Raw genomic sequence first — 14,474 nt, forward strand, 5'->3', positions numbered from 1 at the left:
ACTTGACGCCATTGTATTCAGCCCCCGCCACAAACTCCATACTCTTGCCACTAATTCCATTCCCGTCTCCAGCCACTGCCTCAGGTTGAACCAGAGCGTTCGCAACCTTGATGTTCTATTTGACCCCGAGCTGAGTTTCCAACCCCCTACCCTCTCCATCACAAAAACTACCTATGTCCAGCTCTGTAACATCTGCACCCCTGCCTCAGCCCATCTGCCGCTGGAACCCTCATTCATATCTTTATCACCTCCGGACTCACCTATTCCAATGCTCATCTATCCGGCCTCCCATCCTCCACCCTCCATAAACTTCAGCTCATCTAAAACTCTGCTGCCTGTATCCTATCCCACACTGAGTATCATTCACCTAATTCCTCTGTGCTCGCTGACTTACAGTGGTTCCTGTCCCCCAACGCTTCAAATTTAAAATTTTCATCCTCATGTTTAAATCCCTACATGGCCTCAGCCTTTCCTATCTATGTAACTTTCTCCAGCCCTATAACCCTCTGAGAACTCTGCGTTCCTTCAACTTTGGCCTCTTGTGCATCCCTAAATCCCTTCACCCCCACCATTGGCGGCTGTTTCTTTAGTCGTCTAGGACCTAAGCTCTAAAATTCTCTCCGTACCTCTCTCCGCCTCTCCACTTTCCTCTCCTCCTTTAAGACCCTCCTTAAAATTTACCTCTTTGAACTCCTTCAGTTCGGTGTTGATTTTTGTCTGATTGGGCTCTATGAAATGCCTTGGGACATTTTTCTATGTTAAAGGCGCTATATAAATGCAAATAATTGTTGTTGATGTTGCTGATGTTGCTGATGATGAAATGCCAGTCTGTCTGCCTCACACAGCATGTTGAAAAGCAATAATTGCATAATTCTCCAGAACATCCATAAATTGCCTTTGAGTTCACAGTTACTTAAGAATTTTGGCACAATTACATAGAATTTTAACTTTGTCATTGTGAAATGCATCTTCAATCTCTTCAGTTAGCTCAATGGGTAACTGCAGCACATTGTATGACTCTGACCTCCACAAACCAGGAAAGACCTAATTTCATCCTTTATCTGTACTAAGTATACAACTTTAGCTGTGGGGCATTAAAATTTGAATTAAACCCTAGAAGGAGACAAAAATCACATAGGGTCTTCCTTCCTAATTAACATCTAACAACCTCTGCTGAAGATGCACAAGTATGGATGCTAAATGAGGTCATGACTGTGCCGAACTGTAAATGACCGACTGATGTTTGCTGCCCAGGCTCATGTGTAATGAATGGCCACTTACATGAAGCATTGGAGACCTACTGGTGTCTTGGAAACATAACCCAACAAGAATTATTACTTCAACAAAGGAAGCATAGCTGTTAACTTTAGGCACTCTGGGGGGAAACTTTCTTCTGTTAAGAACTTCTGTGAACAAGTCAGCATGAGTACAAAGCAGGGAGTCCCATTATGTACTCACATAGACCTATTTCTAATATTATCAACAGGAAGAATATTACCCCAAGTTAGCTTTTATTTGTTTGGTTTTAAATGTAACATGAGACTCTATTGATCTGACCAGGAATCAGAATGCAATTTGAGATTATTGTTAGGTTGGTGGAGATAAATTGAGCTGACATTCTCAGTTCATTAGTTAAGTTAACATTTAAGTATTAAAAAAGTAGACTGTTTATTGATATCTTTGACATCCCATGGCTTCTGATACACTGCAGAAATTTTAAATTGATCTCTCATACACAAAAATAAAGTTTGCCAAAAAAAACAAAGTGCTTCAGCCTTGGAGAACAACAACACTTGCATTGATAAAGCGCTTTTAATGCAGAAGAATGTCCAAAGGCACTCCATTGGATCAAACTAATCAAATATTGATGCTGAACCAAAGATGCTGCATTAGGGTTGGTGACCAAAAGCTTGGCCAAAGCAGTGGGTTTTAAGGAGGGTCTTAAAGGAGGAGAGGAAGGTGGAAAAGGAGGACTTTACGGAGGGAATTGCAGAGCATGAACACCTTTGTAACTTAGATCCAGTGCAGTATATTAACACTATTTCGAAAAAAATCAGAATCTTGTTAACAAAAACTCCTATGTGCTGCTATCATAATGAAAAATATTGATTTACATCAAAAGCAATAAACAGCACACTCCTCCTCATTGTAACACAGCTCTGGGATCCAAACACTTCAAGGTACTGTGAACGAGCCTTGATGTGTGTATTTGTTTCACAGGACCTCTATACAGGTCACAAATTGTTTGTGTCATTCTTAGGATTTATTGCTTTCCATTGGCCAGAAAACTTCCCTTTCTAAATTTGGATTTCAGCCAATGCAAATCCAACTGTTTGGAAGTTTCTTCCGCCTTCAAGATGGAATGTGGGAGAAAGAATAAACAGGTTCATAAAATCAAGTATTTATAAAGTTAGAATAAACAGGTACGGTTTGACTGCATATATTAAAAAAAAGTTAAACTCATAAATTCAGGGAGAGAAAATAGCAAATGGGAAGAGACGAAGAGCAAGGGGCTTTGTTTTTTAATTTAAAATTAGGTTTTAGATGTTGACATTTGTAGTTTAAAATTAATATTCCAGTAATAAAGCGAATCTTGTTGAATGAATAGCTTTATTGCTTTAAAATATTGTTCATTTCGGCACTGGCGTGTGAGCGGAAAACTTAAGAAACCATCTGGCCCAGTGAGACAGTTAAATCTCTGGACCTGACAACAATCTAAAGGTTGATGAGAGAGATGCTATTGGCAATATCATGTAACAAAGCAGAAAACGTAACATGAAGTATCTGTAAAGCAAGGTAGAGAAACTTGCAACATTAGTGGGGAAAATGCGAGAATCTATTATAAAAGATGTGATAACAGAACTTGGAAGGCATTAACGGGATTGGACAAAGTCAGCATGGGTTTATGAAAGGGAAATCATGCTTAACAAATCTACTGGAGTTTTTTGAGGATGTAACAAGTAGAATAGATAGGGGAGAACCAGTGGATATGATGTACTTGGATTTTCAGAAGGCTTTTGATAAGGTCCCACACAAGAGGTTAGTGTGAAAAATTAAAGCACATGGGATTGGGGGGAATATACTGGCATGGATTGAGAATTGGTTGACAGACAGGAAAAAGGGAGTAGGAATAAACGGTTCTTTTTCCAGGTGGCAGGCAGTGACTAGTGGGGTACCGCAGGGATCAGTGCTTGGGCCCCAGCTATTCACAATATATATCAATGATTTGGATGAGGGAACTAAATGTAACATTTCCAAGTTTGCAGATGACACAAAGCTGGGGTGGAATGTGAGCTGTGAGGAGAATGCAAAGAGGCTCCAATGTGATTTGGACAAGTTGGGTGAGTGGGCAAGAACATGGCAGATGCAGTATAACGTGGATAAATGTGAGGTTATCCACTTTGGTTGTACAAACAGAAAGGCAGATTATTATCTGAATGGTGATAGATTGGGAAAAGAGGAGGTGCAACGAGACCTGGGTGTCCTTGTACTCCAGTCGCTGAAAGTGAGCATTCAGGTGCAGCAAGCAGTTAGGAAGGCGAGTGATATGTTGGCCTTCATTGCAAGAGGATTTGAGTACAGGAGCAGGGATGTCTTATTGCAGTTATACAGGGCCTTGGTGAGACCACATCGAGACTATTGTGTGCAGTTTTGGTCTCCTTATCTGAGGAAGGATATCCTTGCCACGGAGGGAGTGCAACAAATGTTTACCAGACTGATTCCTGGGATGGCAGGACTGACGTATGAGGAGAGATTGGGTCGACTAGGCCTATATTCACTAGAGTTTAGAAGAATGAGAGGTGATTTTTTTTTATTTGTTCATGCGAGGTGGGCGTCGCTGGCAAGGCCGGCATTTATTGCCCATCACTAATTGCCCTTGAGAAGGTGGTGGTGAGCCGCCTTCTTGAACCGCTGCAGTCCGTGTGGTGAAGGTTCTCCCGCAGTGCTGTTAGGAAGGGAGTTCCAGGATTTTGACCCAGAGACGATGAAGGAACAGCGATATATTTCCAAGTCGGGATGGTGTGTGACTTGGAGGGGAATGTGCAGGTGGTGTTGTTCCCATGTACCTGCTGCTCTTGTCCTTCGAGGTGGTAGAGGTCGCGGGTTTGGGAGGTGCTGTCGAAGAAGCCTTGGCGAGTTGCTGCAATGCATCCTGTGGATGGTACACATTGCAGCCACTGTGCGCCGGTGGTGAAGGGAGTGAATGTTTAGGGTGGTGGATGGGGTGCCAATCAAGCAGGCTGCTTTGTCCTGGATGATGTTGAGCTTCTTGAGTATTGTTGGAGCTGCACTCATCCAGGCAAGTGGAGAGTATTCCATCACACTCCTGACTTGTGCCTTGTAGATGGTGGAAAGGCTTTGGGGAGTCAGAAGGTGAGTTACTCGCTGCAGAATACCCAGCCTCTGACCTCCTCTTGTAGCCACAGTATTTATATGGCTGGTCCAGTTAAGTTTCTGGTCAATGGTGACCCCCATGATGTTGATGGCGAGGGATTCGGTGATGGTAATGCCGTTGAATGTCAAGGGGAGGTGGTTAGACTCTCTCTTGTTGGAGATGGTCATTGCCTGACACTTGTCTGGCGCGAATGTTACTTGCCACTTATGAGCCCAAGCCTGGATGTTGTCCAGCTCTTGCTGCATGCGGGCTCGGACTGCTTCATTATTTGAGGGGTTGCGAATGGAACTGAACACTGTGCAATCATCAGCGAACATCCCCATTTCTGACCTTATGATGGAGGGATGGTCATTGATGAAGCAGCTGAAGATGTTTGGGCCGTGAACACTGCCCTGAGGAACTCCTGCAGCAATGCCCTGGGGCTGAGATGATTGGCCTCCAACAACCACTACCATCTTCCTTTGTGCTAGGTATGACTCCAGCCACTGGAGAGTTTTCCCCCTGATTCCCATTAACTTCAATTTTACAAGGGCTCCTTGGTGCCACACTTGGTCAAATGCTGCCTTGATGTCAAGGGCAGTCACTCACACCTCACCTCTGGAATTCAGCTCTTTTGTCCATGTTTGGACCAAGGCTGTAATGAGGTTTGGAGCCGAGTGATCCTGGCGGAACCCAAACTGAGCATCGGTGAGCAGGTTATTGGTGAGTAAGTGCCGTTTGATAGCACTGTCGTCGACACCTTCCATCACTTTGCTGATGATTGAGAGTAGACTGATGGGGTGGTAATTGGCCGGATTGGATTTGTCCTGCTTTTTATGGAGAGAACATACCTGGGCAATTTTCCACATTGTTGGGTTGATGCCAGTGTCATAGCTGTACTGGATCAGCTTGGCTAGAGGTGCAGCTAGTTCTGGAGCACAAGTCTTCAGCACTACAGCCGGGATGTTGTCGGGACCCATAGCCTTTGCTGTATCCAGTGCACTCAACTGTTTCTTGATATCATGTGGAGTGAATCGAATTGGCTGAAGACTGGCTTCTGTGATGGTGGGGATATCGGGAGGAGGCCAAGATGGATCATCCACTCGGCACTTCTGGCTGAAAATGGTTGCAAACGCTTCAGCCTTGTCGTTTGCACTCATGTGCTGGACTCCGCCATCATTGAGGATGGGGATGTTTACAGAGCCTCCTCCTCCCATTCGTCTCATCGAAACATATAAAATTCTATCAGGACTTGATAGACTAGATGCAGGGAGGATGTTCCCGATGGCTGGGGAGTCCAGAACCAGGGATCACAATCTCAGGATACGAGGTATGCCATTTAGAACCAAGATGTGGAGAAATTTCTTCACTCAGAGGGTGGTGAACCTGTGGAATTCTCTACCACAGAAGGCAGTGGAGGCCAAGTATTCAAGAAGGAGATAGATATATTTCTTAATGCTAAAGGGATCAAGGGATATGGGGAAAAAGTGGGAACAGGGTACTGAGTTAGACGATCAGCCATGATCTTTTTGAATGGCGGAGCAGGCCCACTCTTGCTCCTATTTTCTATGTTTCTATGTTTCTAACATTATGGAAATTTAATTTAATCTAATTTTATTGGTGATCTTCAAGGGTGAGTCTGTGACCCGACGCTGAAGATTTTCCATCCACTAATTTTACTGGACCTAAAATCACTGGCCGTGTGCCTATGATTTCTTGAGATGCCCCCTTTGCAAGTTCAATTCCCTATTGAGAGTTTCCAGATTGCCCAATCGAGCTCTTTTTTATGTCTTCCTTCACTGTGCATCATCTCCTAACCAAAGTGATCTGCATCCACGTGTTTTGTCAGTGTTCCTTTTGAGCTCATAAGAACATAAGAAATAGGAGCAGGAGTAGGCCATCTGGCCCCTCGAGCCTGCTCCGCCATCCAACATGATCATGGATGATGTTCTATGTCACCGCCATTTTCCTGCACTATCCCCATATCCCTTGATGCCTTTAATATCTAGAAATCTATCGATCTCTGTTTTGAATGTACTCAATGAATGAGCCTTCACAGCCCTCTGGGGTGGCGAATTTCAAAGATTCACCACCCTCTGAGTGAAGAAATTTCTCCTCATCTGAGTCTAATTGCTAGGAAATATGGAAAAGCAGCCTTAGGTGATTCGCCCATCTGATATTTCCTTCTCTCCTTTTGTCATTACCAGTCCTCAATGGCTCTTTGTACAGCACAGTTGAGATTGGGAACTCACTTTGTGGGAAATCACTGAATTGAACTCCAAGGCACAGCAAATTCTAGCACCAACTGAGAGTGGGATAGAACCTCATAAAAATTGAACCAAGACTCCAACACCCATCATTGAGTGCATTGATAAACCATTATAGAATCATAGAATCATAGAAGTTACAACATGGAAACAGGCCCTTCGGCCCAACATGTCCATGTCGCCCAGTTTATACCACTAAGCTAGTCCCAATTGCCTGCACTTGGCCCATATCCCTCCATACCCATCTTACCCATGTAACTGTCCAAATGCTTTTTAAAAGACAAAATTGTACCCGCCTCTACTACTGCCTCTGGCAGCTCGTTCCAGACACTCACCACCCTTTGAGTGAAAAAATTGCCCCTCTGGACCCTTTTGTATCTCTCCCCTCTCACCTTAAATCTATGCCCCCTCGTTATAGACTCCCCTACCTTTGGGAAAAGATTTTGACTATCGACCTTATCTATGCCCCTCATTATTTTATAGACTTCGATAAGATCACCCCTTAACCTCCTGCTCTCCAGGGAAAAAAGTCCCAGTCTGTCTAACCTCTCCCTGTAAGTCAAACCATCAAGTCCCGGTAGCATCCTAGTAAATCTTAATTAAATGAATTCTTAATGCAATTAGCATGTCAATAATAATTAAACCACTGTTTACATCTATAGTGGCGAGAAATATTTTGTGCTGTGCTAACATTTTGTTGTTTTTGATGGTGTTGCAGTCTTGAAGCTGCTGAAGGATGGTGCTGACCCCAACACATTGATCTCCTCAGGAGGCTCCCTGCTTCATCTGGTAAGAACACCCATGGTGTGCCATTAATCATTAAGTACTATGAGTTGGGTCGGCATATGAGGACAATTACATAGATTCACATTGCTGGGAACATGTTACTGAAAGCAAAGCTTGAAAAGGTGAGATGCAAATTCTGTATTCCACCTTATAATTCAAAAATATGTATGTTAAATAAGTGGCAATAATTTATACTGGATTTTGGGAGTTAAGATTATTTATCTTTCATTTTTAGCAGTTGATTTTGATGATCGTTTGTTTTAATTTGGATTTTAGTGCCAGATCTAGATTTGGATTTGGACCCCACACACCTTTAGGACTCATAGTCATTACTCTTAGTAATAATAAAAACATGCTACAGTCATAATTTTGCAAAACCCTGACCTCATTCGTGAGGCTCCATGTTGGATTTAAAACCTTAGAAAATTTCTCCTTGCACATGAAGGGAGTAACATATTCAACAAATAAAATCAAAGAGATGCTGTCTTTTTAGACGTTTTTGAGACAGAAGCTTTTCATAAGTGTATCTGTAAGATTGTCCTCTTGTTGAATCATATTCACGAGGAAGCATCTGGAAAGAAATCCATAGATTTAGTTCCTTTAAAAATATTCCATGATTATACCATCATTTTCAGTTTTGATGTGATCACAGATGGTTATGTAGCACCTTTAACATAGGAAAATGCCCTAAGACGCTTCATAGAGGCATTTGTCAAAAAAAAATGACGAATAAAAAAGGAGATATTCAGAGGGGTCAAAAAGTATTAAGTAGAGTGTTAAAGAAGGAGAGGGAGGTGGAGAGATGAAGGGTTTAAGGAAGTAATTCCAGAATGTGGGACCTATGGAGCTGAAGGCATGGCCAACAATGATGAGGTGAAGGGAAGGGGAGATACACAAGAGGCCAGAGTCAGAGGAACAGAGAATTCTGAGAGGAGGTAGTTGTAGGGCTGAAGGAGGTTACAGGGATAAAAGGAGCAAAGTCATGAATGTATTTAAGCATACAGATGAGAATATTAAATTGGAGACATTGGGGAACTGGGAGCCAATGTAGGTCAGTGAGCACAGGGTGATAGGTGAGCAGGACTTGGTACGGGATAGGACATAGGCAGAAGAGTTTTGGATAAGCTGAAGTTTATAGAGTTTGGAGAATGGAAAGCTAGTTAGGAAACCAGGAGAGCATTGGAATAAGTGAGTAAGGAGGTAATCCCTCAAGGATGGTAAAAACTTTCTTAATGGAGGAATTAACATAAACCAGATGTAGCTCTTGGCAGAGGTATTAAATTGTTGTCAAAATTGATCAACTGAATTAATGTAAAATACAAATAATAATAAACACTATCAATTAGAACTGACTGTTGTCAAGTTAGCGGGCAAAAGTATGAATGGACTTTCCTTTTCCCTCTATTTTAAGAGACCCATTTATTTTCCATATTGACAATAATAATTTTGGGGCTTGAAACTTTAATAACAATTTTTGTGCAGAAGGACATGCTGTATAAAATAAGGGTAAATAAATGCAGAAAACATTATCACTAACACTACAACCTAAAACCTATAACCATTAATACCCCACATTCAAGAGAGAGTGTGATTCATGGTACTCTAAGTCTGACCTTACTTTTGCTTCATTTTGTTCTTGGGAATGGACGATATGATAAGGCAGTATTTATTGCCCATCCCTACTTGCCCTGCCCTGAGGGCTAAAGGGTCAACCACATAGTGTGCAACTGGAGCCACACGAGGTAGGGTTGGCAGGTTCCCTTCCTTAAAGGAAGGACATTAGTGAACCAGTATGTTTTAATGACAAACCTTTCATTGTCCTTTTTTCCCTGAAGCTAGCCCACAAATCATTAGATTTGTTGAATTCAATTTTACTACTTGCCACGGTCAGATTTGAACTCCAAGATCTCAGGGTTGCCAGTCCAGAAACATAAGCATTAGGCTACTGTACCCTTAAGTAGCTGAATAAAGATAACTTTTACAAATTCGTATTCCTGGCATGGAATTTGGCCCACCAAGATCAACAGCCCCCACAGGATTTTCTGCCCAGTTAGAATTACCAAATTCCCGATATGCGCTCCTTGTGGTTGAAGCTCTGCATCGGTAATGTGCATTTGAAAAATTGGACCAATAGTGCCTATCAATGCCTAAAGAAGTAATCCACCTTCCCCACTTAATTCACCTTCACCACTTAGCTTAGAATCTAAATTAAATATTTAACTTTCCTACAGCGCTCAATTTTAGGGAGGAAAGCGACAAGTTTGAACAAAGACCCTGAATCACTTCTAGAGATGTGGCTCAAAGTAAGCAATGGATGATGTAGTCTGTTGGCTTTTCAAGATTGCAATGTGAAAATAGAGATCTTTGGTGCTAGCCAATCTCATGAGCAGAATAGACTAGAATAGTAGTCATCAGGATAACCTTCTGCAACATTCTGTTTTTTGGGAACATTTTTAAGTTTATGAGGATGAGAACCTAGCTTTCAAATCCCTCCATGGCCTCGCCCCACCCTATCTCTGTAACCTCCTCCAGCCCTACAACCCTCTAAGTTCTCTGCGCTCCTCCAATTCTGGCCTCTTACTCATCGCCGATTTTTATTGCTCCACCAAGCTTTTGGTCACCTGTCCTAATATCTCCTTATGTGGCTCGATGTCAAATTTTGTTTGATAATTGCTCCTCTGAATTACCTCGGGACATTTTACTACATTAAAGGTGCTGTATAAATGTAAGTTGTTTTTGTTGTTGTTGTAGAGTTTCAGTTACCGAGGCATAGGAGCAAACCTCCGATCTATTCTTTCAATTGAGAAAGACATGGGGAGACTTCCCAAGAGAAACATGAGAAAAATAATTAGACAAATCACAAAAAGTGCTTTCTTGTTGACTGATTCAAATTGACATAATTTAGTAAGAGACTTGAGGAAAAAACACCTCATCAATCACTAATCTACAGATTATTGAGATGGAAGATTTTTTGTGCCAATCCTACATCACACTTCTATCAAACATGTAGAGATTATGTGGATGGGTTATCTTCACAAGTTTTTTTTGGCAGCACTAGCTTGAAACATTTTCCTGCTACCACTAACGGCTGTCAGGTTCACATTAGTGACAGATGGAGCATAAAACACTCCCTAGACACCCAAATCCCATTAATTTAAAATGCCACTACAATTGCAAAAGAAACTACGGCAAGAAATATTTTTTCAATCACTAATCACCAGATCACAATCCTTCCTATTATTAGTCTTTTTTTTCTTCTCTGCTAGACTCTGCCATTTCACCACTATTTCTTTTCTTCCTTGTCTGTATTTTTCCAATGCACTCATTCTAGCCTGTCTCTTGCATTTTTGATATTCTGTTCTCCAGTATTTAATTATCCTTGACCTTTTCCTCCACACTTCAGCACAGGCTTGTTCCTATTACTATTGCTACATTTTCCAAACCAGTGCCTCTCTTCCTGGCATTTTATGCTAATTTGTGATAAATCCCTTTCCTAACTTGAATCTTGTTTACTTAACACTGGCATGTTCTCTCTCTCACAATGATACTTAAAGCAAAAGAATTGTGTCAGTCTCAGGTCCCTCTGTCCATCATTTCCTGATCTGGGTGTATACCAATGATCAGGGCAAACACAGACATTCAGCCCAATATTTATTGACGCCTTCTTCACTGCCAAGTGCCTCTCACTTCAAATTCAAGATTTGGGTGTTACAAGTCACTAAAAGCCAGTGCACAGGTTCAAAATGCAATCAAGAAAGCAAATGGAATGTTGGCCTTTATCTCAAAGTGGCTGGAATACAAAGGGGAGAAAGTTCTGCTTCTGCTGCACAGAGCCTTGGCCAAACCCCATCTGGAGTACTGCCTTCAGTACCCGGCACCAAACCTCAGGAAAGATATATTGACCTTGGAGGGGATGCAGTGCTGATTCACCAGAATGATACTGAGGTTAAAGTGTTAAATTATGAGGACAGGTTGCATAAACTTGGCTTGTATTCCCATGAGTATAGAAGATTGATTGGTGATCTAATCGAAGTGTTTGAAATAATAAAGGCGTTCGATAGGGTAGGTACAGAGAAACTATTTCCAGAACAAGCAGGCATGGAAACATAGAAACATAGAAACATAGAAAATAGGAGCAGGAGTAGGCCATTCGGCCCTTCAAGCCTGCTCTGTCATTCAGTATGATCATGGCTGATCCTCGATCTCAATACCATATTCCCGCTCTCTCCCCATACCCCTTGATGCCTTTTGTGTCCAGAAATCTATCTAGCTCCTTCTGAAATATATTCAGTGACTTGGCCTCCATAGCCTTCTGTGGTTGAGAATTCCACAGGTTCACCACCCTCTGAGTGAAGAAATTTCTCCTCATCTCAGTCCTAAATGTCCTACCCCGTATCCTGAGACTGCGACCCCTCGTTTTGGACCCCCCAACCAGGGGAAACATCCTCCCTGCATCCAGTCTGTCTAGCCCGGTCAGAATTTTATATGTTTCAATGAGATCCCCTCTCATTCTTCTAAACTCGAGTGAATATAGGCTGAGTTGACCCAATCTCTCCTCATATGACAGTCCTGCCATCCCAGAAATCAGCCTGGTGAACCTTCGCTGCACTCCCTGTATAGCAAGTATATCCTTCCTTAGGTAAGGAGACCAAAACTGCACACAATACTCCAGGTGTGATCTCACCAAGGCCCTGTATAATTGCAGTAAGACATTCTTGCTCATGTACTCAAATCCTCTTGCAATGAAGGCCAACATACCATTTGCCTTCCTATCTGCTTGCTGCACCTGCATGTTTACTTTCAGTGACTGGTGTACAAGGACACACAGGTCCCTTTGTACATCAACATTTCCCAAACTATTACCATTTAAATAATACTCTGCCTTTCTGTTTTTCATTCCGATGTGGATAACTTCACATTTATCCACATTATACTGCATCTGCCATGTATTTGCCCACTCACTCAATTTGTCTAAATCTCCTTGGAGCCTCTTTGCATCCTCCTCACAACTTACAATCCCACCGAGTTTTGTGTTGTCAGCAAACTTAGAAATATTACATTTGGTTCCCTCATCCAAATCATTGATATATATTTGTAGAATCCAAAGAGCTTCTACAAATACATAAAGGGCAAAAGAGTAACTAGGGAGAGAGTAGGGCCTCTTAAGAATCAACAAGGTCATCTATGTGCGGAACCACAAGAGATGGGTGAGATCCTAAATGAATATTTCACATCGGTATTTACGGTTGAGAAAGGCATGGATGTTAGGGAACTTGGGGAAATAAATAGTGATGTCTTGAGGAGTGTACATATTACAGAAAGGGAGGTGCTGGAAGTCTTAACGCGCATCAAGGTAGATAAATCTCCGGGACCTGATGAAATGTATCCCAGGACGTTATGGGAGATTAGGGAGGAAATTACGGGTCCCCTAGCAGAGATATTTGAATCATCCACCGCTACAGGTGAGGTGCCTGAAGATTGGAGGGTAGCAAATGTTGTGCCTTTGTTTAAGAAGGGCGGCAGGGAAAAGCCTGGGAACTACAGACCGGTGAGCCTGACATCTGTAGTGGGTAAGTTGTTAGAGGGTATTCTGAGAGACAGGATCTACAGGCATTTGGAGAGGCAGGGACTGATTAGGAACAGTCAGCATGGTTTTGTGAGAGGAAAATCATGTCTCACGAATTTGATTGAGTTTTTTGAAGGGGTAACCAAGAAGATAGATGAGGGCTGTGTAGTAGACGTGGTCTACATGGACTTTATCAAAGCCTTTGACAAGGTACCGCATGGTAGGTTGTTTCATAAGTTTAAATCTCATGGGATCCAAGGTGAGATAGCCAATTGGATACAAAATTGGATTGACGACAGAAGACAGAGGGTGGTTGTAGAGGGTTGTTTTTCAAACTGGAGGCCTGTGACAGGCGGTGTGCCTCAGGGATCGGTGCTGGGTCCGCTGTTATTTGTTATTTATATTAATGATTTGGATGAGAATTTAGGAGGCATGGTTAGTAAGTTTGCAGATGACACCAAGATTGGTGGCATTGTGGACAGTGAAGAAGGTTATCTAGGATTGCAACGGGACCTTGATAAATTGGGCCAGTGGGCCGATGAATGGCAGATGGAGTTTAATTTATATAAATGTGAGGTGATGCATTTTGGTAGATCGAATCAGGCCAGGATCTACTCCGTTAATGGTAGGGCGTTGGGGAGAGTTATAGAACAAAGAGATCTAGGAGTACAGGTTCATAGCTCCTTGAAAGTGGAGTCACAGGTGGATAGGGTGGTTAAGAAGGCATTCAGCATGCTTGGTTTCATTGGTCAGAACATTGAATACAGGAGTTGGGATGTCTTGTTGAAGTTGTACAAGACATTAGTAAGGCCACACTTGGAATACTGTGCACAGTTCTGGTCACCCTATTATAGAAAGGATATTATTAAACTAGAAAGAGTGCAGAAAAGATTTACTAGGATGCTACCGGGACTTGATGGTTTGACTTATAGGGAGAGGTTGGATAGACTGAGACTTTTTTCCCTGGAGAGTAGGAGGTTTAGGGGTGATTTTATAGAAGTCTATAAAATAATGAGGGGCATAGATAAGGTAGATAGTCAAAATCTTTTCCCAAAGGTAGGGGAGTCTATAACGAGGGGACATAGATTTAAGGTGAGAGGGGAGAGATACGAAAGGGTCCAGAGGGGCAATTTTTTCACTCAAAGGGTGGTGAGTGTCTGGAATGAGCTGCCAGAGGCAGTAGTAGAGGCGGGTACAATTTTGTCTTTTAAAAAGCATTTGGACAGTTACATGGGTAAGATGGGTATAGAGGGATATGGGCCAAGTGCAGGCAATTGGGACTAGCTTAGTGGTATAAACTGGGCGACATGGACTTGTTGGGCTGAAGGGCCTGTTTCCATGTTGTAAACTTCTATGATTCTATGATTCTATATTGTGACTGCGTTATCCCAATAGTCACCGCCTGCCACCCGGAAAAAGACCCATTTATTCCTTCTCTCTTTCCTGTCTGTTAACCAATTTTCAATCCATGCCAGTGTAT

At 42.3% G+C, this 14,474-nt stretch overlaps 1 protein-coding gene across 1 annotated transcript in view; it reads left to right on the forward strand.

Annotated features, from left to right (window-relative positions):
• myo16 (myosin XVI) overlaps window positions 1-14,474 on the forward strand; it is a 773,985-nt gene that overhangs the window by 147,179 nt on the left and 612,332 nt on the right. Inside the window, exon 3 of the mRNA XM_067986709.1 lies at window positions 7,361-7,431. Coding sequence (XP_067842810.1) covers window positions 7,361-7,431 — 71 coding nt within the window. The remainder of the gene's footprint in view (window positions 1-7,360; window positions 7,432-14,474) is intronic.

This window comes from Heptranchias perlo, chromosome 6 (genome assembly GCF_035084215.1).
Source record: "Heptranchias perlo isolate sHepPer1 chromosome 6, sHepPer1.hap1, whole genome shotgun sequence".
NCBI classification, from domain to species: domain Eukaryota; kingdom Metazoa; phylum Chordata; class Chondrichthyes; order Hexanchiformes; family Hexanchidae; genus Heptranchias; species Heptranchias perlo.